The sequence below is a fragment of the Epinephelus fuscoguttatus genome, linkage group LG2 (genome assembly GCF_011397635.1).
Source record: "Epinephelus fuscoguttatus linkage group LG2, E.fuscoguttatus.final_Chr_v1".
Lineage (NCBI taxonomy): Eukaryota > Metazoa > Chordata > Actinopteri > Perciformes > Serranidae > Epinephelus > Epinephelus fuscoguttatus.
In genome coordinates, this window is record NC_064753.1 from 19,039,520 (window position 1) to 19,065,355 (window position 25,836).

Consider the following 25,836-nt stretch of genomic DNA (forward strand, 5'->3'; position numbering starts at 1 on the left):
TATAGATATATATAGATTTATATCGTGTTAAAAATCTCATCTTTATATCCTTATCCAATCATGACTGATGTGTTTTGCTTTGTCAGACTATGTATATACACACAGACTATGTACACATACACAGACTATGTATATATAGCCTACATACTCAGACATACACATAGGCTACATACACAAAACTGATGGCAATAAATAAATGAGTGAACACCTCATAAAAATCATCTTTCTATACCTCTTTTTAAACTAGTTTATGTTTGGACACTTCTTGAGCTCCACATTCAAACAGTTCCATAGTCTCATCACACAACTGTACAGATCATTATAATGGTCAATCTCTATTACCATTGTTTATTTAGCATAAAACAACACTTAATACAGTGGAGTACAAGTACAAGGCTCAATTAAATGGAAGAACTCGAGTAAAGTACTTCAAATTAAACTACTTGAGTGGATGATGAGTCTTTCCATGTCTTTAAATGTGAAAATCTTTCCATGCAGGAAAAAAGACATACGCCGTGTAAAACAACTGTATCCTATAACCATATTCCGCGAGTACATATAGAGTAACGCTCAGAAACATTTGTGCCAAAATACAGCCCATCTGCCGTGACATTGTCCCACAATGCCGTGACCCGGATTCGAACCGGGGTTGCTGCGGCCACAACGCAGAGTACTAACCACTATACGATCACGGCGAGCTACGATGAGCTGGTGTATGAAAAGTAGTCAGAACGCGGTGTGTTGAATAGAGTGAGAGCTCAGCAGGTCTGTGAGATAAGGAAGTGGTGACATACGGAAAGGAGACTCCTCTTGTGCTGCTGGTTGTTCCTCTCCTGGACACTGACACAGAGCCTGCACACACATGTTCACTCACAATCTGCCCACCAACACATTTTATTTTTTTAAATAATAGTTTTTAACCGAGGTAACGTGTGTATTATTTGCACATAGTGCCATCTGGTGTACAAACTGACAAAGTGCAGTGGCGCCTCACTAGCTCTTCTCTGATTAGCTGTTTCGCTGGTGACGTAGAAGAACTCCCCGTTTTGTAACACAGGCCACTGTGCAGTGTTACCAAACAAAATCTGTTAGACAACACAGAAACGATCGAGCAGAGTCGTGTTTGGAGCCACAATCAAGGTAGAGTTTCGCCGTACAGCTGTGCATACCTGAGTATTAATATGAGCATGAAATTCCTTGACAATGTAACATTTTGCTATCATATATTTAAGAAATCTTTGCATGGTTTCTGCAGCTGTGTCGTCTTGTGAGTCTGAGAGGTAGCTGCATGAATTTGAGTCGATGCCCAGAACTTGGGCATTTATCTATTTCAAGCAGTTCTGTGAATCTTCTTGTTCTTTTAAGATTTAAGCTTGTATTCTTACATTTGCCAGAGTTTGGTCATGCACTTCACTTTGTGTGCGACTTCCTTGAACATCTAGCTTTACATCTTTTGATATACTGCCTGTGTAACCATGCCCATGTATCATATCCCTTTAGGGCTTATTGTGGAATAAAGAAAAGTCAGTGTGTGTTCACAGGTTAACAGACATGGCACACACATGCATTCACTGGTTCCGTAAGGGTCTGAGGTTGCATGACAACCCAGCGCTCATGGCTGCCCTGAGGGACTGTAAGGAGCTGTACCCTGTCTTCATCCTGGACCCTCACCTCCATGACAAAACCCTTATGAATATCAACCGCTGGAGGTTTCTCCTCGGAGCTCTCGAAGACCTGGACTGCAGCCTCAGGAAGCTCCACTCCAGGTAGAGACACAGGGACAGTATCAGAAATATTGATTATTAAGAAAGTTAAAACACACATTCATATTGTTATATTGTCATATTGTGGTGTGTTGAACTCCTTCAGGCTGTTTGTCGTGAGAGGGAAACCTGAGGAAGTGTTCCCAGAGCTGTTTGACAACTGGAAAGTCACAAAGTTGACCTATGAGTACGACACAGAGCCCTACAGTCTGAGCCGGGACAAAACTGTTACCACGCTGGCCAAAGAGCAAGGAGTCGAAGTCGTTTACAAGATCTCACACACTCTTTATGATATAGACAGGTAATACTGAACATGCACACATACTCGTGCAGTTACACATTGTTTCCTTACAGTTTTAAATCCTGTGAAAGTGTTACTTTCATCATATGTCATGGCTTCATAGGATAATTGAGGAAAACAGTGGGAAGGCTCCTCTTACTTATAACCGTATGCAGGCCATAGTGAAGAGTCTCGGGCCGCCTAAGAAACCGATCCCTGCTCCAACCATGGAAGATGTGAAAGGTACTACAAACAAGAAAGTTTATGAAAAGTTAACATGCAAGTGTAAGACAAACAGTGGTTAACTGAATTATATCTCTCCTGTCACAGATGTGAAGACACCTTGTTCAGAAAGCTATGAGGAGAAATATGGGATCCCTCTGCTGGAGGAGCTCGGACACACGGACACTGCAGCTCTTGGAGAGGCTCCGTTCCCAGGAGGAGAACAGGAGGCTTTGAGGAGACTGGATGAACATATGGAAAGAACGGTATTGCAATCACATTCACATGTAGTCTTTCTTTCTACGCACCTGAAGAGTTTTTGATGCTGAAGCTCACTGCTGAGACGCATAGAACCATCCGGACATCCAAATGCACCATAGGAGGCTTAGTCACAGGACATTGGGGATTTGAGTTTAGAAATTAATAACTAGCAGAGGATATGGCATCTTTTAGACTGCAAAGCTGAGACATGTCTGTAGTTGATCCTGCCAGAGTTTTTGGACCACAAGAATACCAGGAACAAACAACAGTTCAATAAATCAATAACATGGCTGCATAGAAATAAAACCTACACAAAGCTGAATAAATAAATACACCTACAAAAATTACGTTCATTTTAATACAGATGACTTTTAAGATCTACCTGGAAGTACGTGTGATTTGCTTCCACATTACCCTTATATCTGCCTTATAACAATGCCTATATGACATTCTTTTACAAGCAGCAACCTTTCCCATTACAACCACCCTATCCTGAAAAGCAGGGTTCCAAGCTGATTTAAATTGCTTCCTCTGTTTTCTTTTTACTTTAGGGGTGGGTGTGTAGCTTCGAGAAGCCGCAGACTTCTCCGAATTCTCTGAGCCCCAGCACCACTGTCCTCAGTCCCTATGTCACTTTGGGCTGCCTGTCTGCACGCACCTTCTGGTGGAGGCTGACGGACGTCTATCGGGGGGTGAGTGCCACCAACACAGCACAGGTTTTGTAGGAAGCACAGCATGCTACGCTATGAATATGTTTCTCAATGTTTAATACATTTCAGCAGTGTAAAAAATAGATGTTGATTTAAACTAGTCTGACTGTTGTGTATATGTGACATTTGCAGAGGAAGCACTCAGAACCTCCAGTGTCCCTGCATGGCCAGTTGCTGTGGAGGGAGTTCTTCTACACCGCTAGTGTGGGTATCCCTAACTTTAACAAGATGAAGGGCAACCCTGTATGTACTCAGGTGGATTGGGATACAAACCCCGAATTTCTGGCTGCGTGGAGAGAGGTATGGAGTCCTTCAAAATTAATGTAAATATAAATTATTGCAAAGAAGGGAACCTATGCTGTTAGAAAACACATCTATGATAATTCAGTAGCATCACTGTTATTTAAAGATCATCTAATTTCCTCGATCATAAATATTTCTTGTCATCCTGTATATTCTGTATTTCCCATAAGGCTCGGACTGGATTCCCCTTCATCGATGCCATCATGACTCAGCTGAGGCAGGAGGGCTGGATCCATCATCTGGCCAGACATGCTGTCGCTTGTTTTCTCACCAGAGGAGACCTGTGGATCAGCTGGGAAGAAGGGCAGAAGGTGTGAAATGAAGTTGCCTTTATTGCTGCTTGTGATTAGGTTAAGCACGATGCCGTCTTTATCAAAGAACAGGCTCAAAACCCATCCAGGCCCACAGCACATGTGTGCATGTGGAGTTTATAGTATAAGGTAGACAGCTGCATAATAACATCTCAGTATGTTTAAGTCGTGATCAAATGGCTTTGCAAAAGGATTCTCCCCCATCAGAACAATCATTTTTACTAATGAGACAAACCTAAAATACGTACACCACATCTACTGCATCTAGTTGCATTGTGGGTAATGCAGATGCCAGGTTTGCTACACTGGTTTTGATCCAGTTTCTTTAGCTGTCCGTCGTGAGTATGTCAGTGTTTCATGAGTGCAATACTAAATCTGCAGAGGGCTCCTTTAACATTTGTTTCACTGCTCCTGAAGGTGTTTGAGGAGCTCTTATTGGACGGCGACTGGGCTCTGAATGCTGGAAACTGGCAGTGGCTTTCAGCTAGTACCTTCTTCCACCAGTTCTTCAGGGTCTACTCCCCTGTTGCATTTGGCAAGAAGACAGACAAAAATGGAGATTTCATCAAGTAAGATCACAAACCTAACAAGCTCAAGTTATCACAACTGATACATATTACATGTCGAATCAAGTCTTCTCTCAGTGATCAGCACCTCGCTATAATTTTTGGTGTGCGTTCTTTTTTATATTTAAATATGAAGTAATTTTGCCTCCATTCTAATTTATAGAAAGTACCTTCCTCTTCTGAAGAAGTTCCCAGCTCAGTATATCTATGAGCCTTGGAAAGCTCCACGCAGTGTCCAGCAGGCAGCAGGATGCATTGTGGGTAAAGACTACCCGCATCCTATTGTCCAGCATGAAGTGATCAGCAAGCAGAACATCCAGAGGATGAAGTCAGCTTACGCCAAGAGGTCTGCCAACCCTGCTGAATCACCCAGCAGTTCACCCAGCAAAAAGCAAGGTATTGCGAGTAACCAAGATGTTTACGAAATGTTCACCTCTTTTGATCTTTGTCATGTTTACTAAAAAAATAAATCCTACCTCTTAAAAACCTCTTTTCATTGTGTTTGTCTAGGTGTAAAGCGCAAGGCTCCGTCTGTTGTTGACATGCTGAAGAAGAAAGACAAAAGAAATTAATGGTACACAAATGGATGCAAAGTAACAGAGTAATACTAATGAATGACTGTTCATTACAAATCATTGAATATATTCAGGTCTGTCTGGACTGGAAGCCTAACAGGCTTGTTTCATTTACATTTGCAGGCAGTCTACCATGTCTACCTTGTTTTTTATTACACTTTTTATGGTAACCATTTTATATTTTGAGTGCTGTTTCTATTTTGACTATCTATTTCAAAACTTCTTGATGGAGATTATGTTACATTTTTACAAAGGTTGATGGTCTTATCTTGTTAGTAGGTGACGGGTTGTATTGAGACAGGAAGTGTCTCTTTCACAAGTTTGACTTTTTATCATTTTGTTATATCTGAAATGAAAAACTGCCTTACTATTGCACCTTAAACACTGAACTTTTTTACTCTTGGCATTGTACAACCACTCAGGTGTTTTTCTCAAGTTCATTAAAAAAATTGAAGTACCACAATGTGTGATGTCCATTTTCAGTAGCTGTTTTTCCTGCATGATAATGAAACATCAAAAAAAAGGTGTATCTTTTTGCATCTCAGAACTGCAAACAGCTTTTTGAGCTCTTACTATCACCACGAGAGGGCACTGTAATTCCATCTGCGGAGCAATCTCGCTTTGTTCTGCAGCTACACTGTACATAATTTATGAAGTGAATAAATCAAGTTTAAGGTACCATAATTCTCGTTTTAGAATATTTATTAATATATTTGCAAGTGAAATAAAATAAGGTGTTGAAGATATTTTGTACACACTAAGGAGCTGTGGTCAACACTGAGTAGCAGACATTTCATACTTGAACTCTGTGCAGAAAAGCACCAGAACATTGAAGTTACAAGCTCGTAAGAGTAAAATTTGGGGGGAATGCAGAGAAAATATCCCACATAATATTTAGAATGTGCATTTGCCCTCCCCCAGCAGAAAAAGGTGTCAATTTGTGCATAAAAAAATCACCAGAATTCAGGAAATTATGTGTTCAATGTTAAAAATTTTAGGTGGAGTACTCCCAAACTTCCAACTTAAAATTTGTCCACCCCCAATGTTGGAACAAAACCTACACCATTTTGTAACAGTGTAATGAAATCAGTAGTGATATTATTTTGCAATATTTCATTATTTTGTTACATATTCATAAAAGCTGCCACACACAAAGTTCTATTTCATATTCAATGCAGCAGTTCCAATCAAAATGTTACTCATTTGCTTCTATTAGGAAATTCAGTATTCACCATGTCCATGTTCATTCCTAAAATGTTTAATTGAATATGAAAATTTATCCCGTCTGTCATCATGGCCATTAGCTCTAATCAGGGGTATGTTGTCATATGAACTACAGCTCATTAGTCCATATAGAACAACATACTATATGTTGATGGTCTGTGCATGTGATTGGCTGAGGGCAGTGTGAGCAGTGCAGTGCTACGTAAAGTCTTGATGAGTGTGCGTGAGAGTGTGGGGCAAACAGCTGTCCTTGGAGGTCAAGTCTTCTCCTGTTTCTGCTTCCTTGGAGCTGACACTGGTGTGAATATCCAGAAGATGATGTCACAGCCTCAGCAGCGGGCCAGACGGCTGTACAAAGCCAAGCTCAGTTTCCACAGAGACCTGTCAAACATCAAAACAACCCACTGTCCAACTGTGCGTGTGTGCGGGAGGCTGTTGGGGGGTACACTTGGCATCAGGGCGCCCTGCAAATAAAACGGCCAGAGCCACAGAGGTCCGACTGAACTGAAAACACTTAGTTGATCACAGACTGAGAATACTGAAGGTTTTAAGAGACAGTGGTCTTAAAGTCAGTATACCAGTATGTATTCTGCAATTCTAGCCCCTTAGCTATGTTAAGGGACCCCATCCCCAGAGAGATCCATTAATCTGTGATCAAAATCCCATTTATATCTGCCTCCACCCCTGTTTGTCCACTGGTGTGCCCCTCTCCTCGTCTATCCATGTCGACACCTCACAACTCACACCATCTTGGATGTGAGTGCTGTAATATCCCAGTTGGATTAGAACAGCCTGTTCCCATGCAGCTGGCGTTTCATGGAGCTTAAATAGTAGTGATTTATCTCAGGAGTTTATTTGCTCCACAGTAGGGGTGTTAGAAAATATTGATACGCTTGAGTACTGAGATATTATGTTTTGTGATATTGATTCTCAGATAGGCTGTATTGATTTTTTAATAGTTTACAAGCAGAAATTTGTGGCAGTGGTTCATTCTGCGTTGTGTTTAAACCCTGCAAGCACTTTTATTTATTTATTCATTGCTGATACATTGACTCCATTAGCCACATAGCACACAAAAAGTAGTGCTATGATGTTGCATGTTGCAGGGACTGTGTTAATGATAATAATAATAATAATAATAATAATAATGATAATAATAATAATGCATTTTAATTATAGGCACCTTTCAAAGCACTCAAGGACACCTTACAAGACACAGTTAAAAAAACTAAACAAGCAGCAATTTATCCTTATATTATGAAATCAAATTAAGTGACTAGACAAAAATCGTAATTATTAGTATTAGGTATAAAGTCATCATCATAAAGTCATCATCAGAGCACTTCACCATATGTGTGTCTCCATTAAATCAGACCTCACATGCCAGCTTGAAAAGGTGTTTTTTCAGATGGAGTTTGAAAGGAGAAAGGGAGTTTATATTGCGAATGTCATGGGGGAGAGAGTTCCCGAGGCTGAGGGCAAAGCGGCTGAAGGCTTTAGAGCCCATGGTAGTCAGGCGGGCAGATGGTGATGTGAGTTGGACTGCAGAAGAGGATCTAAGAGTACGGAAGTGTGTATAGATATGAGGGAAATCAGACAGATAGGAAGGGGATTGATTATTAGGGGCCTTAAAGGTGAGAAGCAGAGATGATTTATCGATGCATAAATCAATGTGATAAACACAAATGCAGATCCCACTGTTATGATTGCATAAAAAGTACATTTTTATTGCACCAATTTTATGCATATGCTGGTGGTTTCTTCATAATATGACAGTTTTGCTAAAATCAGATTGTAAAATATCGCGATAGATCCCAATATATTGAGTCGTATCATGATACGTATCGTATCACCAGATTCTTGCCAGCACACAGCCCTACTCCACAGGCAGCAACATCAAACTGTTAATTCCCACTTTCAACAATACTTGCTTTGATAGTTTGAAGAACTGAAGAAGATCAAGCCTTTATTATTTGTCAAACCACTGGCCACAATAATAGGGCAAGGGCTCTTAAAAGTTCATTACACAATAATATGAATGCATTCGACCATTTGATTAGCCAACAGAGCCAAACAAGAGGAAACACTATTGGCCAGTGCTCACTCATATAAAGCAGGAGCTGGGGTCGTCACCTCATAAAACATATTCTGAAGAACACCACAACAACAGTGGACATGCCCATCCTGATTTTATGCTTTGATGTCAGACTCTTAGAGCTCAGTCAACACATGCTCCTGTTGTGAGGCTACTTTCCCGCTGAGAAATGACAGAACGCACCTGTGCATAACAAACACATTGTGGCTGTTTAATTGCACAGAAACATTAAACTATATTGACATTCATTTTGGCTGACACTGTGAGTGAGTCAAGGACATAATGATTTGTGGAGGCTGAATGCAGGTGTTCTTCGATGGCCAGTTTACGACAAATTTAACCCAAAAAAAAAAAAAAAAAATTCTCTTCTCTTCGTATTTTGTCTTTTAGTCGTACATTATAACCATAGAAAGAGCGAGGGACAAGAGGGAAGGTGTGAGTGAAAGGTTCATGAGTACACACTGAAAGGTCACTATTTATTGGACGTCTACGAAGCTGGCAAATAAATACCACAGTGAAACTGAAGAGCTGACAGTTGTCCAACCTGCCTCATACCTTTTGGTCTATCCCTATCTCCCCTGGCACACACACACACACACACACACACACACACATACACATACACACACACACACACACACACACACCTCTGCATACACCCTGAACAACAACAGTCCTCCAGACCTGGGCTGGTCCATTAACACTCTGGTTCTAATGACTGAGTGTAATAATTTACATTTGCCTCGCGCTGACCTCCTTCTTTTTCTGACAGTACACAATTATGTTTGCAAATCACAGGTAATGGTATCAACAAAGCCAGAGGTAGTGATCTCAGTGATCATCACCTGTAGCCCTGGTCAATAAATCAGCCAGACTAAGCCACAACAGGATTTTGAGAAGTGCTATACATGAGGCAATGGGCACGCAACGCTGAACTCATGCCCTCAACAGACCCCGACTGAATTCAGATTTGGAGAGGAATTGTTAAAACATCGATGTGTGGATGTCTGTCTAAGTAGTACCATCTGAAGGATCTTTTCATTCCATTGGTCCTATTTTGTCCGAGCAGAGATGCAGGTCCAGATTCTGCACAACAACATACAGGCACATTTTTCTTCGTATATTCAGTTCAGCACTAGGAAATCCCTCTCCAGCCATCAGCAGTTGGGTAACATGCTTAAGTGGGATTCACTGTCACGTGACAGAGTCTCCCGGCCTCTGTGTTTCCACACCCTGCTGCGCTTTGATCTCTCTGTACACACCCCGTCCAGAATATTTAGTCCATGCTGAGGCAACTGTGTTTTCAGCCCCCATAGAGGCCTGGCAACCAGTCACACACAAGGGTCTGCTGCCCATACACATCTATCATTGCAGTATGTATATGCGTGTATGTGTGTGTATGGGAATCGCTCGTGGAATCCATTCTGAAATACCAAACTGTTTGTCCATTTTTAGGGTTTACGCCTGTCATTTTTTAATAAGAATATTTAAATGTAGTTTGCATTGTTTTCTGATTCTGAAATGAAATTCTTCAGTTAATCATGGTCGTTAAGTTGAGTCAGTGTGTCACCGCCTTGGCAACAAAGGTGGAAAGTGTGGGACGTACAGAGGGCCATGATGGATGGATGGAACAAAAAAAATTGAAATAGCTAGATGGCACATAGGCATGTGTAATATGACGAGTATACAAGGTAACATGAGAGGAAATTCAGATTGATATCTTTGAACTTGATTTAAAGGGAACACACTCAGGAAGCTGTAATTCATAGTCGCACTGGTGCCAGTTGCAATCAGTTCAAAGAAGATTTGTTTACAGTTTGTGTACCATGCAGAGAGGTTCAAGGTGAAAATAAATCATTCGTAAAGGTGATTTTGATAGCTTTTAGTTCACAGTTTTACAGGTTAATTAACTTTTAACTTTATTATGACTTGTTTGATGAGAATTTTTTTTTTTTTTCAGTCAAACATTTGTATAAATCATACTTAATAAAATCAACACATCCCATAAAGTACACACACACAGACAAAGAAATCACTAATCACTTATTTGTGTGTATGTGTGTGTCACACAGACAATACATGTGTATGTGCATGCTTGGGTAAAGATAAGAGCCCATAGCTCTTTGGCAGTCAGTGGGATCTGCCTATATAAGGCTGTTCTATTCCTACTGCGTTTCCTCTGGGGATCCAGAGCAATTGTCACTCAGTAGACAATGCATGCCGCAGAGCTTGTTAGGCTTTACCATTTCATATTCTAATCTATATTTAAAAAAATGCACCATTATCTTTTTTAAGTCAAGATAATTCTAAACAACAACTGGGGAAAACAATTTCGGCCAAATAAAGGTAATTATGCACGGTTTTCTGTTTGAAAAGTGACCCTGTGTGACTGGCTGAGAGAATGAACTGCTGAGATTAATACTAAAAGTGATGACGTCATTCTCCTGAGTGACAGGCTCATATGATTTTTACAGTCTGTACACAGAGCTAAAAAGTTTGAGAAGAAGAGCAGCCAACTACTGACCACACAAGTGTTTCCCCTCTTCTCTGAGCACATGTCATCCATTGGAAACACAATAGAAAAACTCTTCACCCTGTTTTTTAATACCACTCCTCCTATTCAGGGAACTACCAAACTTGGGATGACCTTGTGTTTGACATGGACCTACTGTGGATTTTTCTTCTTTAAATGCTCCTGTCAAGATCTTTTACAACGTGGCTTTACTGTTTTTTGTTGTTGGCATGTTGTTTTTTTAACCAAATGGTCCATAGACAAGTTTTGGAAAGTGTGATGTGCTCTTGTGCCTATTTGCAGGCCAACTATAAATAGTCCAGCAGCCTACGCATGCTCATGTTTGATTGGAAATCGCAGTGCCTTAAGTCAGTGCTGTGGGGTGTCTGTCAAAGGAGGGAGTGAAACTACTGAATGGTGAGTTAACTTTGTAAAATCAACTGCTGAATGTTGTTGTGTAAATATTAAATAGGACAGCATGTAATAGAGGTCTATGTTAAATAGCATCTCTTGCTAATGTTCATGTTTTCACTCTTTGTTCTCTTTCAGCTTTCATTAATCTCTGGAAAGCCAAATACATAAGTGACAACTTGTCTTGTCTTCTTGTGAAGAACTTTTCCTCCCACTGAGTGTTCCTTTATCTGGTGGGAAATGGGTTCACGCAGGACGATGACACGCGCCTCTTCTAGCAACGGAAGGTCCTTCAATGGGGAGGACATCAGTGGAGGTAGCCGGCCTAATGGCTGCAGCTATCTCTCCAACGTGAGGCCAGAGAACAGGTACGGGTGCAACACTAACCCAGTATGCTGTGCTACCTGTCTAAAATCACTACAAGACCCATGTTTGTCCACTGTCAATATTTTCCAAACCTGGGATGAACGTGTGAGGCATATTATTATTTTGTTTGTTGTCATGGTGACCACGGTTTAAATAAACTGTTGATTAAGAAAAGCATCTCAGTTATGCACCATGGGCCCCATTTCACGTCAGGCTAAATACTAACAACAGCTTCTGCATGGAAAGATCTGTTCATGGAACAAGAGGTGTTGACTTTTACACTCAACTCTTAAGTGATGCCTCAATTCATAGAAGGAGGCTACATGTAATCTTTAAATATAAATACAAGTACTTTATGTTCACTCTAAAAAATGATTCATGGAGTTGGTGGATAATACTTAAAATAAAAAAGTTACATCTAACATCTCACATTTAAGTGTTTTAGTCAGCTGACAACTTATTTTTAAGAAGTTAAGATTTTTGAGTAGGATAGAATTAAATAAATTAGAATATTTTAAATAAAATAATTTGACCTCTAAATATAGCCACAACTTTTGGATAAATATTAACTTGGTTCAACTATTAATTAACCTGTTTTTTTTTTGTTTTTTTTTAGATTAAAGAAAAATATTGTGGTTGTATTAAATGAATTGATTTTGTCAGATTATAAAAAACACATAGTCTTTACTCAGTAATGCCAGAGCTGGAACTACATAAAAAGATGCATGCAAATTGTTACCTTAATTTTTTTAAGTTGAACCAATGGATTCTTTTTTAGAGTGTTCTTCTCGCCAGCAGCCCAGGGAAGTAAGCTGCGATGGCCGAGTGGTTAAGGCGTTGGACTTGAAATCCAATGGGGTCCCCCCGCGCAGGTTCAAACCCTGCTCGCAGCGGATGTAAACCCTTTCAGGAATTTCTCACTTGTGAGATCAAAAAAGGTGTATCTTAAGTCTTTACAACACCAACTAACTATGGATGATACAAAAATCGTTTAATACTGCCCTGATTTGTTCCCCCTTACACCCTACCCCTAGAGTTATTTGATATAAGGATGATATGCTACATTGTTGGCTCCTAGGAATATTAAAAAAAATAGATTTTTGATTTTTTTTGTCATTCTTTGTTGGCCTATAACAAAACTACTGCCCGTGTAATTCACTCCACAAAACTGTGCAGTGCATTAGCACAGCAAAATGACAATGTCAAAATAATTTTGCGGCAGTGGACATGGGTATTGTGTTCAGCACAAGTTGTGACAAGCACAAAAGATTTTCAGAAGTGGTGAACAGGAAATGTTCATAATTCCCGCAAAAACTGAATCATTTTCAGCCTACAAGAATGTGCTAAAGAAATAAACAGCAGTGCATTGTGCCTACTGCAGGCCATACAGTGTGCGTATTATTTAAGTGTGACTGTCTTTAGTATTGCTGTCTTGTTTTGTTTGCCTACTCATGAATAACATGCAGTGAAGTGTAACAGTAACTGTGCAATGACCCAACACTGAAATGGATGTCAACACCAGACATGGATCAACTGCACGTCATGTACACAAGCAGCACGATGATGCTCTCATCATATGCGTGCAAGTCAACATTAATTTATATTATTATGTGGGTGTAATGTTTCAAACACATCTCCACATGCTGTAATGGTTCAGTATTTATGACCCATTCTATTTATGGTGACGTGTTTCATTTTTCTAATTAATTTCATATGGACTGAATAGACCTCTCTAAGGACATAGTGCAGAAGTCACAAGACACACTTTATTTTGTTTGTTTTATATGGGGTCTGTAAAAAAAGAATAGGAATAAAGTTTGCCTTTGTTTCCTTTACCTCTAATAAGAACCGCTCAACACTCAATAAGGACAAATGCTAGTTTGTGTTTTGGATGATATTGAAAACATAAATTTAGTATTGGCTTTAGTGATCAGATGTTTACAGAAATAAAAGACATTTCTAGTGATGCTCAGTCATAAACACTGTAATTCCAGCCAGGCTCCAACCCAATATTTGATTTGTATTTTAAAACAACAATCAAGCTGATGGAAAGCATCCTTTTATGAAACTATGAAAGATGTGACAATCACTATACCCATGTGTTTTGACAGTGGTTGTTTCAAGAAACTTTCAGTTGTAATCATAAATTGAAACTGAGCTGCATTTGCAGATGTTATGTCCACCCCATATTAGAACAGAAAATCTGTTAATTGGAAAAACAATGTATTTAAAAGTAAAATCTACCTTTCCCAAATTTCAGCTGTTAAAGGCTACAATTTTTAATTCTGACCACTGTATAAATCATTACAGCCAGTACTTCAATACTTGAATACTTCAATCATCATATGTATGAAATTATGCTAAAATTTACTTTACAACTTGACTAACCAGCTCCCCTTTCTTGCACAGGAGCACACTCTGCAGCGTGATAGCGCAGTTAACCGAAGAAACACAGCCCACCTTTGAAACAACCCTCAAGTCAAAAGCTGTGTCTGAGAACTGCAATGTGAAGTTCTCTTGTGTGGTTACAGGTAAACGCTGCCTGTTTCAGCAAAGGCTTTACAGCAGATGTTTCTAACCTGATGGGAAATACATTACAGGAACATACAATAATGCAGTGTGCTTGATGGAAAAATTGGTCTATGTAGCATGTTTATAACAATGTAACAACTTAAAGGAAGTGAATGCACAAAAATAATGTTCTGCCTGTGAATAGGCTCAATACGCACCTGGTTTCATGCAACATTTAGCATCTGAAATATATTCCAATAGTCTACAAGACAAGCCCTTTCTCTATTTACTCTGCAGTGAAGCAATTATAAACTAAAATAAATGTTGTCTTTTTTTTTCAGGACACCCTACTCCTCACGTTATTTGGTATAAGGATGATATGCAGTTAGACAGATACTGTGGACTGCCTAAATATGAAGTATTCCGCAATGGACAAAACCATTCCCTGCACATTTACAAGTATGTATGTTTGAGAACACTGTATATGACATCTGACTGTACTTGTTCTACCAAGTTCTACCATACACACATACTCGTTTACCAAGGTATGGTAAACGAGTATGTGTGTATGAAGTGCGTCTGTTACGCTAGAAGAGTCAGAGTTTGGGACGGAATCTTTTACCCCCTGGGGGTAGTGTTGGAGTGCTCAAATAAACTGGCCTTTTTCCCGAACGCTACTCTGGTCTCCTGCTTGTGATGGATTCATTACAATACCATAACATGGTTTAGATTTCTAAATAAACATTCACCTCGTCGCTAGATAGACCTACTCCTGAAAAACTCGTGTGCAAGGCTTTTTGTCCCTATGAGGCCGCTGTCATTTACCCGACGGGAGGGGTGAGCGAGTGAGCCCTGCAATCTAGAATTTGACCACTGATGTCACTGTTTTCAACCCATTTTACACACTGGGCCTTTAAATAAACCTATTAATAAAGAACGTATCCCTTGAGCAGGGTGAAGCTATTTTTCCTTGTCAGCTATTTTTACTTTTGTTTTTGTCAGGGATCAATTTGCTCAATATAATTTTAACTCACATTAGCTTTTCTTTTCAGTTGCACTGTGGAGGATGCAGCTATATACCAGGCCTCAGCCAGCAACAATAAGGGTATTGTGTCCTGCTTTGGGGTTTTGGAGGTGGGTGAAATGAACGAGTTCAAGATCCACCAGCGCTACTTTGCCATGCTCAAACAAAAGGCTGAGATCAGACGTATGGAGGTGGAAGGCAAAGAAAACCAGGAGCCGTTACGAACCATCAGTCCCGACCGCACGCAGAGGAAGCGCCGCTCCACAATGGACGCCTTTCTCAGCACACCAAGCTCCACGGAGGATGAGGGCAATGGGGAGAGCTATCAGGCTGTGGCTGTAGAGACAGAGGCCAGGTTACAGGAGGCAACTGCGGAAAAGGTGGAGGAAAAGCCAGTCCCCATCACTAATGGAGCAATGTCTGCTGTAACTAATGGACAGACCATCAGTGAAAATGATAAGAGCGGGACATACATCTATGACCCTGCCCTAAAGACTTTTGTTGCACACCAACCCAAAACTCCCTTTGTCAAAAAGAAGATTAAAATTTCAAACAGTGCACCAGGAGAGCGGGCAGCTGAGGAGAGGAGGGCAAAAGATGAGACCTTAACCTCTGTAGCTCCAGCCTGCACAAAGCCAGTAAAGTCTAAGGGGAATTCAGAGGAGCTTATGGAAGTTGATGTTAGTTCATCAGTTGTGAAATCCAGAAACGTGACAGAACAATGTCAGAAATTGGAAGCAGATAAAGTATTGCTTGCTGAGAGGCCTTCAAAGGATGAAAACAAACGTGCTGAGGTAACTGTGCCTTCTCAGAGAGATCAGATCTCTGCCTCAGTACCCCCTGCTGCTCCTACATCTACACCTCATACTGTGTCAGGAACTGAGGGTAAAAAAGCTGCAAAGCATGAGAAGGAATCTGGACGCAAAGATACAGAGCAAAAGTTTGAAATGCAGAAACAAAGTCCTCACATGACCTTAACACAGCGACAGTCAAGAGCTGCAGCAGCACCCCAACAACCCCTAAGCAGAGTAAAGGAGGACATTTGTAAAGCAGAAGATGTTACGGTCATGAATGTTGACGAGAAGTCAGTTCCTTCCATTGATGGATCTTTGGCACACAGAGATGCTGAGTCGGTGAACACGCCAACTGAAAGCAGGACTGCTTTACCTGAGGGTCCATGTGAACGGGCTGGAGATCTGCTGTCTGGGAAAGACATAAGCACCTGCCAAACAAATGTGTCTGTGTCTCAGCCAGTGCTGCTGAGTGAGGTGAGCGTGCCTTTTTGCATGAGCTCATGAGTGCTTTGTGCTGCCAACACAGGCCTCATCAGTAACACAAGCATCCTGGTGCTATTTATAGTATTTACAAGTATGCCCTGCTGTGTAACAAGAATTAAATGACGCACATGTTGACGGATGCAACAGGTAGATTTATGCACTGCATGTGTTAGTTCAAAGGTCTGACAGTTTTATTATGATATACTTTTGGAATTACGCTTAAAATTTGTCCTTATTAAAACATAGATAAAGCACATTTTCTTTACAGTGAAAGCTTGACATTTTGGGAAATGCGCTTGTTCACCTTCTTGTGTAGAGTTAAAAGGGCCAACAGCAGGTTAGCTTAGCTTAGCACAAAGACTGGAAACAGGGGAACAGCTTGCCTGGCTCTGTCAAAAGGTATTTTTTTGTTTTTATACTTTGGCTTTTGTAGGGATTAAACATAACATGTTAATGAGTGAGCCTAAGCCCTTGACAAAGGCAAGCTAGCTGTTTTTCCTCGACTGTCTCAAGTGTTATGCTAAGCTAGCAGCGGCTGGCTGCAGGCCCTTATCTTGAAGCAAACAGTAGGCTATGTATGCTGAGGCAGACAAAAAAATGCACTGCAAAAAAATTACTTTTAGAAGGACTTTAACAGACAGACATGAGAGTGCCATTGGTCTGCGAATAAGTGTATTTCCCCAAATGTCTGAATAATTCTGTTAAAAGTTAAAGTGAATGGCGGATGTTGTGATGGTGACCGGATTAATGATGTAACACAAGTGCCTACCTATTCCATGGCCACTTTTATGTTACAAGACTCTCATGAAGGGATATTTGGCAACATTCTAAAATGGCACTTGATCTCCTATTTGTGACTGTGAATCCGTATTGTCCACTGCTTATGCAATCGTCCAGACTCCACTGCATGGCTGAATAATGACGGCACTAGGAGCTGAGACGGAACACTGCACAGCTGAAGCACCTCTTAAAATGGTTTGCATTCCTTTCTGGCCACACTTAAACATAAAATAGCCACCTTACTTGCGAACAGGCCTCACAGTGTCAGAAGGGACTGAAGGAAAATGAGCAGAAATGAGCAAAGATACAGAATCTGTATAATCCCATTGCATACTATATGATTTCATAGCTCAGTATTTTGATTTGCTTTTTGAAGGAACATAGGGTTGGAAAAGAAAAAGGCCCTCAGGCTATATCACGACTTATCTCATCCATGATGGAATGACATATGACACAGGGAAACTCTCGTGCTAATTGAAACAGGGATTCAGCTCAATTAGACTTTGACACCCACCAAACATGGTTGTATGGCACAGACATATAGCGCAGAGCAGTGCACCATGCTCTCGTTTCACTGCTGTACTGTATATGATATACCAGATATATATTCCACCACTGTGTGATTTTTCACTGTCATGGCTAAAAAGTATTGTTTGAAACAGGTTTGGGTTAATCTGCTGGGTATGGATTTTGGGTGAAGATGAATGTCTGCATGGAACATGTTTTCATATTCACAATGAAAAGAAATATCCTAAGATTTGATGACAAGCCTTACTAATCTACTAACATGAATTCAAACACTAATATGGAATGTTACCAAGCTTTTGAACCTCTGTCTGAGATCCATGTGAACATTGCGAACAGAACAGCTGAAGGAAAGGTTTCTTGTTAATCAGTAACTATATCTTTTCCCTGGTTCATAAATTTCCTTTTGCTCCAAGTTCTTCCCATTCTGTTCTCTGTTTGTTGCTGGCTACACTGTTGCTGTTTATAAAATTACATGCGTTTATCCATGTTCTACAGCCAGGGATAAGAGAAAAAGTATTTACAGCATGGAAACCTCTGCCTGTATCTTGCCCCAAGGTTACACAGGCCCATACAAAGATGAACAGGAATGATGCACCTGTCAGCCTTGAGCTTCCACCCAACCAGACGGACATGCAACCACCACAAAAGACTCAGACAGAGAGAGAGACCACAACAGATGACATCCAGACCCCTTCTTTGCGCCATGGTCCTCGAGCAGAAATTGACAAAATGACACGGGACACACGGGATCATTCCAGGGGATCAAGTGAAAGCCATACGGTCCTTTTTACAGATCTACAGAAGTCACCCCTCCAAAGCCCTGGTGGTGGTGAGAACTCACGAGGGTGTAACGTTTCCCCCAGCACCCAGCAAAGCCAAGTTGATATAGCTATAAAAACTGTTGAAGGGACAAAAATACAAGTTGATGAGAACGTAGAGGGTAACGAGGTAGGTAAGGTATTAGTGCAGTCTGAGAGTGTGGCCCAAAATGAGAAGATAGTTGAGATGGAGACTGAAAGTGCTGCTCCACATATGACTGAGCACACTGAAACAGAAATGACCAAAGGTGCAGCAGATAAAGACACTGATGTTATCATTGTGGATGTGTCTACCAAAGACACTGAGGAGAATGATCATATAATAAAAATGCCAGAGGACGCTAGTTCAGCATTACAGAATCTAAAGCCACCTATATTTGAGCCTACGATCCCACTGGCAAAAACTCCAGAAATCACAAACGTACCCGAACTCCAAATGAAAGACTTCCAGGAAATTCCAAAACCTGTAACAAAAATCATATCTGTAGCTGAACTTTTGAGATCGCAAATAAGGGCTCTTGACTCCACACTAGCTAATTTAGCAACCACCATACCTGTCCATGCTGACTTAAAACAAGATTCAACCAAAACTATGACAGAAACATGTGAGGAGTCAAAAGAGGAAGTGAACAAGTCAGTGCCTGACAAGAAAACTGGGATGCGCATTGACGATACTCCTCTCAGAAACATAAAGGAAACACTCATGGAGGTTTATCACCAACTCTATGAAACTGGTAAGGAACAAATACAGTCTGAAGGTGCAACTTCAACACCTGTTCAAGCTTCACAAAAAACCCTTGTAATCCCACCTATCTCTGTCGTAGACACTGGCACCACTAGAGAGACTGCAGGACTTCATGGCAGTGACAAAAAATGTAATGAAGGTGTTATGGACATTTGCCAGGAAAATGGAGCATCAACTATGGTTCTCCTGGAAGATCACCCTGTTGTTCCACCTTCTGGGCAAGAAAAAGTCAAAGACAATTTTCTTTCTTCGACTTCTAAGGATGAACCAACCAAAACACTAACATCTGGAACTGTCAGTCAAGAACCTGTGACCCCACTTGCAGTGACTCCTATAAAGGCCAGCAGTCAAGAGTTGAATATTACAGCTTTAGAGCATGCCAAGGTTGAACCTGTTCAAGGCCAAGAGATAGGAGTTATACAAAAGTTAACCCCAGAAACTAAACTCAACAGCAAAACTGAACGGGCTATCACTGAAATTAATTCCACAACACTGGATCAATACAAAATGGAAGAACATGACTCAAAAAACAGTTCTATACAGAGTGAAAAAACGTTTGCTGCTAACAATGTATTTAGCACAGATACACAAGAGAATAAGCTTCGTATTATTCAGCAGGACAGCTCAATGGTTGAGGAATTTCCAAGGACTGAGTCCTTAGGCAATCCAACTCCCGAGGCAAGTCCATTGTTAAAGAAAAGAAGTGTTTCTCCCATTCCTTCTGCTACTCCACAAGAGCTGGCCTCTGGGGCCAGACGTAAAATCCTAGTACCCAAGGCCAAACCTGAGGAGACTTCAGAGGCCACATCACCAACTGATAACCAAACTCAGAAAAGGGAAGTTCCAGCAGAGAGCAGCAAGCTTTCCACAAGTCCTGTGACCCTCTCTACGTCACCAAGCCTGTCAAGACGATCACCTCTACTTCAGCCCCCTGGTGAGAAAACACCTCCTGCAGAAAGGCGTTCACCACTCTTGAGCAGGAGGAAGACATCTGAGCCTCAAACACCAAGTCAGCCAACCACTGAGGAGATCCACACCCCCAAAACTGAGGGGAAACCAGCAGAGAAGGACAAGCATGACCCATTCAAAGGTAAAGTGTTGCATGAGGACTTGTTGCTTTGATAGAAATTGTTTCTACTTGTATGTGCAGCATATGAAAATATGCCTAATACATACGGCTATTCTCTAACATGTTTGGCACACAGTGGACGTTTCTTACTGCCAGATGCCACTAAATCCTACGCACTAGACCCCTTAAGAGATTCCATCAAAAACGTGTACCAGTTGCACACCATATATAGTGCATTAACACCAAAAAATACAACTCAGAGTACGTTAAAGAAATCCCAGCATTCATACTTGAATGAATGTGTTGTTGATTGACATTATTTACAGCATACTATCTATGAGGGATGTCTCGATCTGATCTCAACGCTCGTTATTGGGGCTGATCAAGGCATTTTTTAACTGATCTATATCAGCTATATTGAGCCTGATATGATCCTTTGTTTTACAGCAGCTGTCACAGCTGGTGTTTTTACTCAAGAAGTTTTCATGCACAGTGTAACCGTTGTCATCTTTGCACCCTTCCACTGCCCGTCTCTTTTCCACTTCTCCACTAATACCTCTTTCTAACCTACAGGGAGTGAACGAACTCTAATGGCTGTAGCGCGAAAAAGTGTCTGGATACACTACAAGCGCCAGCAACATTCAGGGAGCATATTGAAGCCTAAGTAACAGCTTGCTGTTGCTCTGAAACTAGATTCGCTTGCTCATTCACATCGCATCTAATAAGGAAGAGGTGTTTAGCCTTGTTCGCATCATGTCATATTAGAAAGAAGTTCTCAATTGGACGCGGACATCAGGTTGTTTCAGTGTTTCCCACTAAAGTAACGTGTTGTTTGTATGGAAAAGTGCTCACTCTGGCCCTATTTTAGCAAAAGTTTGTTCACCTCCATTCTGTTTTCAGAGCAATAATAAAGCATTGCTTAGGCTCGCACAGGGCCTTAATAGGCCTTCTGAATGTTGTTGCTGCTTGTAGTATATCTTGAGACTTTTTCGCACTCTATCCGCCAGAATGCGCTTGCCTGCTAAATGTTAGGAAGAGGTGTAAGAACACTTGAGGGTTCTGTCTAAAGGAGACAGAAATGTCCTTGAGATAGCAACAAGGCCGAAAGGATTAGAGAGAGGGTTTACTTTATACTTTGTTATTTTGTAAAATAAAAAAAATAGAAAAAACATCAAGAAACAGCTTGGATACAGCCATTTTTTCTTTATGCATTCCAGAGCTATTCAAGCATATAACTGGATTGAATTTGATTTTAATAACTTGACTGTAATTGAAGTGTGTACTGTGTGTATTATCTAGAACAATACAACAATAGAAGTATCAGATTAGGACCTGGCCTGTTTTTGCTTTATATAGACTATGGCAAATAAACATACTGTGCAGCATATACAGCACATACAGTATATATCAGACTGGATACATCAAGTTTGCTTTATATGAGGAACCATGTAAAGTGTGTATCTTCATTATGTTGTCTGTTTGGGGTCTCTTTCCCTCCAGCTCCTCAAGTCATTCGTAAGATCAGGGGTGAAACCTACACAGACGCCTCCGGACACCTGAAAGTGTGGTGTCAGTTCTTCAATGTTCTCAGTGACTCTACAATTAAATGGTTCAGAAATGAAGAGAAGATTGCTCAGATTACAAGAAAGTGAGTTTCCGGAGTGACTTAAATGTAAATCTGCAGTTTCACAAGAAAGTGAATAGACTTTTAGAAATGTATTATTCCTGTAAAATGTTGTTTTATTTTTTCTTCTTGGTCTTAGCAAGAAAAATAACTTTTATTATGTTTGTCAGTGCAGGGGATGAAACTCAGGTTAATCTTGCCGTTGTTCAGGCATCATGCAAAGACTCCGGTGTTTACAAATGCACAATCACAAATGACTATGGGACTGTCTCAACAGACTGTCTTCTCAGTGCAGAGAGTATGTACTCTTTTACTTTACATTAGGCATAAGATAAACTTTTTTTTCTCCTCACATTACTGGGCCACAACAAGTTTCATTCTGTCTTCTCTCACTGTCTCGCAGTCTTGGCTGGAATGTCCCTACGTGAGGACCTTGGGGGTAAGAATAGATTTGGGATCATGTTTTTCCTGTGTCGGAGCCCAAATGTTTTTTTGACTGCCATTCTCACATTCTTCTGTACGCAGCTGGAGAAGAAATCGAAATGACACCCCTGATATTCAGCAAGGGTGTGGCTGATTCTGGCGTGTGGGGTAACAAATTCTTTGGCCGTATAATGATGCAGGAATCTCATATTGGTGAAGGCTGTTCTCATAAAGTCTGGAGGGCGAAAGTCATCTATGGTCTGGAGCCTGTGTTTGAGTCTGGAAACACATGTATCATTAAAGTACGCAACCCCATTGCCTATGGAGGCAAAGCAGAGAGCTGCCTCATAGACAGAAACCTGGACATTGTCAAGCAGGTAAGTAAGAAATGTTTGATTTTTTAAATGTATTCATGTCTTCTTAACTTTAAATATGTCATCCAATACACTTACAAATCCAGCATTAAAATGAATCAGTCAGGTAATATTCTTGCCACCCACGTAGGATTACTGCAACACTAATCAAATGAAGATTAAATAAATATACTGGTGTGGGTGGAGCTTATCTTTACTGGCTGTTCTCCAATGCTCTGCATACAGGAGTGTAAAATTCAGAACTTGGCTCGTGAATACTGCAAAATCTTCTCCGCAGAGGCAAGAGTGATTGAAAACTTTGGCCCTACTCTTGAGTAAGTACAACAAGTCAACTCCTCATTAAAGTCAACATCCTTGAGTGTCATTTACACTATATGGATCATTGGGTGTCTCTTAAAGTAATTAACATCATGCCAAACTTTGCTACACAGGGTGATTCCAGTCTACCTGATGTACCGACCAGCAAACACAGTCCCTTATGCTACAGTGGAAACAGATCTGACAGGAGTCTATCAGAAATACTCTGTCCTGGATGATACAGGCAGAACAGACCTAAGGTCTGGCTGTGATGTTGGGCAGAAGTGCTGTACCCTGCAGCACTGGATCTATCAGTGGACCAATGGCAATCTGCTTCTCACTCGGCTAGAAGGTAGGCTGGCACTTGAGTTCAAAAGGGCAATGTAAAACTTTCTCAGGTTCCAAATATGAAAGTAAAACATTTTTTGTGCTGAGCTAGTTAAAATTTTACCTTCTCAACCCTTACCTTAACATTAGACAATCCGGTTTTGAAATGAAATCCGATGCTTGGGCAGTGACTTCTGTCATCATACACCAACGAAAAAAGCTGTCATTGGCATGATACATGGCTGATCAGCGTTATAGTTTAACGGCACTTGACAGCATCATGGGGAAACAAGAACGCAAGTTAAGGCAGCAAAAGTTTGACTATGGGCAGGAGGGATGGAGGATAGGTCCAACAACCACAACTTTCACCCAGGAGAGCAGCGTTCATGTCATAGATGATAAGATCATAAAGCCAAACCCTGTTCTTTTTTCCTACACCCAACAACGTGCTTAAGTTGTTGTAGGAAAAAAAATCATCAATTTGTGTAGTTGCACTGATGTAGTGCATTTATTTTGAAATATGTATGTAAACGTTAAATTTACTGTGATAACCGAAGTGTATTTTGATAGAAGACAATGCATGTAACAGGCAGAACTTGACATCCCAGAATGTCTATAACCAATGCATCCAGGGTACCTTTCACATGGTATCTGGATGTGCAAAGTCCATGACTTTGCATTGATATGTGATGAGGTTGGATTGCGAATGTGTTGCATTAGAAGAGACAAGTATTTCAAACATTTTGAGGTCCCTTACACACACATTTGAACTCAACTCGTATTTTATGTGTTTTTCTACCTCTTATATTTTTAATGCTGGAGTTAGTGTGGTGACAGTTCACGCTGCATGGCCGTCACATTTAGATATGTTGCCTAAACAACTGAAAAATAAAGTAATTGCATGGTGTTATTTTGCAGGTGTTGACACCAAGATCACCAATGTTGGGATTTCAGTCAAATCAACAGGGTCAGTATATTCGTATTGTGTTGTAATGTTGTGGAAACCTCATTTTACAGGTAATTTACTGATCATGACTGCAACATGTTGTGTGTGCTGCAGGCATCAAGGTCTATCCATGGAAGGAAACCCCAAAGTTTTTGAGCAGTTTGTCTCCCAGCACCAGTGTAACTACTTCTGTGGTCTGCTCAGCCTGAGGTCACTAAAGGTCATGGACTCCTTATTGACGCCAACGAAACCCAAGGGCTCCAGGAGCCCGTTACTTCAACGCAAACTGGCTGCTGGCTCTTCCAGCCCTCAGACCGGCCGGAAAGCTTCTGTCAGCCCCAGACTGCCCAGAAAGGCAGAGCAAGAGGGAAGACAGACCCCGACTAAACAAAAAGCTGCTGACGCTCCCAAAGTTGTTAACATGGAATAGAATATTTATCCCTCATTAGGACATGAAAGATCATAGATTTTCTCAATGGGACAGTATTCTGATCAAATGCCACTGATTTTCTACATGATGGAGTCCTAAACCAGAAATGATGATTATGTAGCAAAACAGCCCAGGAGGAAGTGAAAGACAGAAAATAGGCTGATGACACTGCTGTTTTTAAGAGAAGAATAAAACCCTTAGAGAGAGAGAGAGATTCATAAATAATATGACTTAACAATTTGACGTTAACAGCCACCATTCCTTGCCATTATCACTGATTGTGGATTGATGCTCTCACGTGTTGTGGTGATTATTGTGTTCCTTGTTCTTCAGGTTGAAACTACAGTATAGTGTAGTGACTAGTAGCTTTCCTGGGTTTGTTTTCTTTCAATCAATGTACCATTACAGGTCACAGATTGTGAATCCCGATCTCAGGTCAGTGTGTTTTTGTATTGAATGAATGTGTGAGATAACACATCTTTAACTGAAGTGGCATTACATGTAGTATATGAGTAATTCCCAATGTAAAAGCAAAAAGCACAAACATGTATGTGTTGTAGTCACTCTTGTGAGGATGTAGCGCAGTTATGCCAAGTGAAGTAAAACCATAACAGATACATAGTACAGCATATTTTTAAGGCTGGGAGTAAAAGACCCATGTTTTTTTAGAGATTGTATCAAACCAAATGTAGCTTCACATGACACTGTTGTACAGTGGCCAATGGTGCTGTGCTTTTTTATTGTATCCTGTCATGTTTACTTGCTGTTCTACATTGCACTGCGTTTTCAGAATCTGCACCTTTGAATGCAACTGGCTGTAAAATAAAAGACATGATTACACCTTGTATGCTTGGAGACGCTGTGAAAGTGCATGACATGTGCCTTTTAAAATTTGAGTGTCACTCTTAATAGAGATTAGCATATTATGGAGTGAGCTGAATCACAGTAATGAAAGCCTTGCCACTCAGTCTATTTGACATCAGCAGTCACTCATTATCATGTGTATCGTCAGAAGAGATAAGTAACCCGGTGTTATCTCAGTGACTCCTATTATCTGAGAGGAC

General features: G+C 40.7%; 2 protein-coding genes and 2 non-coding genes across 6 annotated transcripts; 3 read left to right on the top strand and 1 right to left on the bottom strand.

The window, feature by feature from the left end:
- Positions 1-623: 623 nt before the first annotated feature.
- Positions 624-695, bottom strand: trnah-gug (transfer RNA histidin (anticodon GUG)). The gene has a single exon. It is a non-coding gene; the product is annotated as a tRNA-His (tRNA).
- Positions 696-1,015: 320 nt separating this feature from the next.
- cry5 (cryptochrome circadian regulator 5) lies at positions 1,016-5,446 on the top strand. Its single transcript, XM_049601633.1, has 11 exons — positions 1,016-1,140; positions 1,542-1,766; positions 1,870-2,064; positions 2,168-2,286; positions 2,374-2,531; positions 3,078-3,218; positions 3,369-3,536; positions 3,710-3,850; positions 4,268-4,419; positions 4,580-4,812; positions 4,927-5,446. The coding sequence occupies exons 2-11, from the start codon at positions 1,552-1,554 to the stop codon at positions 4,986-4,988; spliced, it is 1,584 nt and encodes a 527-aa protein (XP_049457590.1). The 5' UTR covers positions 1,016-1,140; positions 1,542-1,551; the 3' UTR covers positions 4,989-5,446.
- A 5,598-nt stretch (positions 5,447-11,044) lies between these two features.
- alpk3b (alpha-kinase 3b) lies at positions 11,045-25,617 on the top strand. Of its 3 annotated transcripts, XM_049601584.1 has the most exons (15): positions 11,061-11,239; positions 11,372-11,601; positions 14,009-14,130; positions 14,452-14,569; positions 15,163-16,402; positions 18,275-19,271; positions 19,362-20,372; positions 21,852-21,999; positions 22,146-22,273; positions 22,379-22,414; positions 22,501-22,775; positions 22,998-23,086; positions 23,204-23,421; positions 24,315-24,363; positions 24,457-25,617. In XM_049601584.1, exons 2-15 carry the CDS (start codon positions 11,474-11,476, stop codon positions 24,770-24,772), a joined length of 4,875 nt encoding a protein of 1,624 aa, XP_049457541.1. In that variant the 5' UTR covers positions 11,061-11,239; positions 11,372-11,473; the 3' UTR covers positions 24,773-25,617. The 3 variants fall into 3 exon arrangements, with proteins under 3 accessions (XP_049457549.1, XP_049457541.1, XP_049457532.1); XM_049601575.1 differs by having other exon boundaries at positions 18,275-20,372; XM_049601592.1 differs by lacking the exons at positions 22,146-22,273; positions 22,998-23,086; positions 23,204-23,421; positions 24,315-24,363; positions 24,457-25,617 and having other exon boundaries at positions 11,045-11,239; positions 18,275-20,372; positions 22,348-22,414; positions 22,501-22,671.
- Positions 12,411-12,492, top strand: trnas-uga (transfer RNA serine (anticodon UGA)). The gene has a single exon. It is a non-coding gene; the product is annotated as a tRNA-Ser (tRNA).
- Positions 25,618-25,836: the final 219 nt, after the last annotated feature.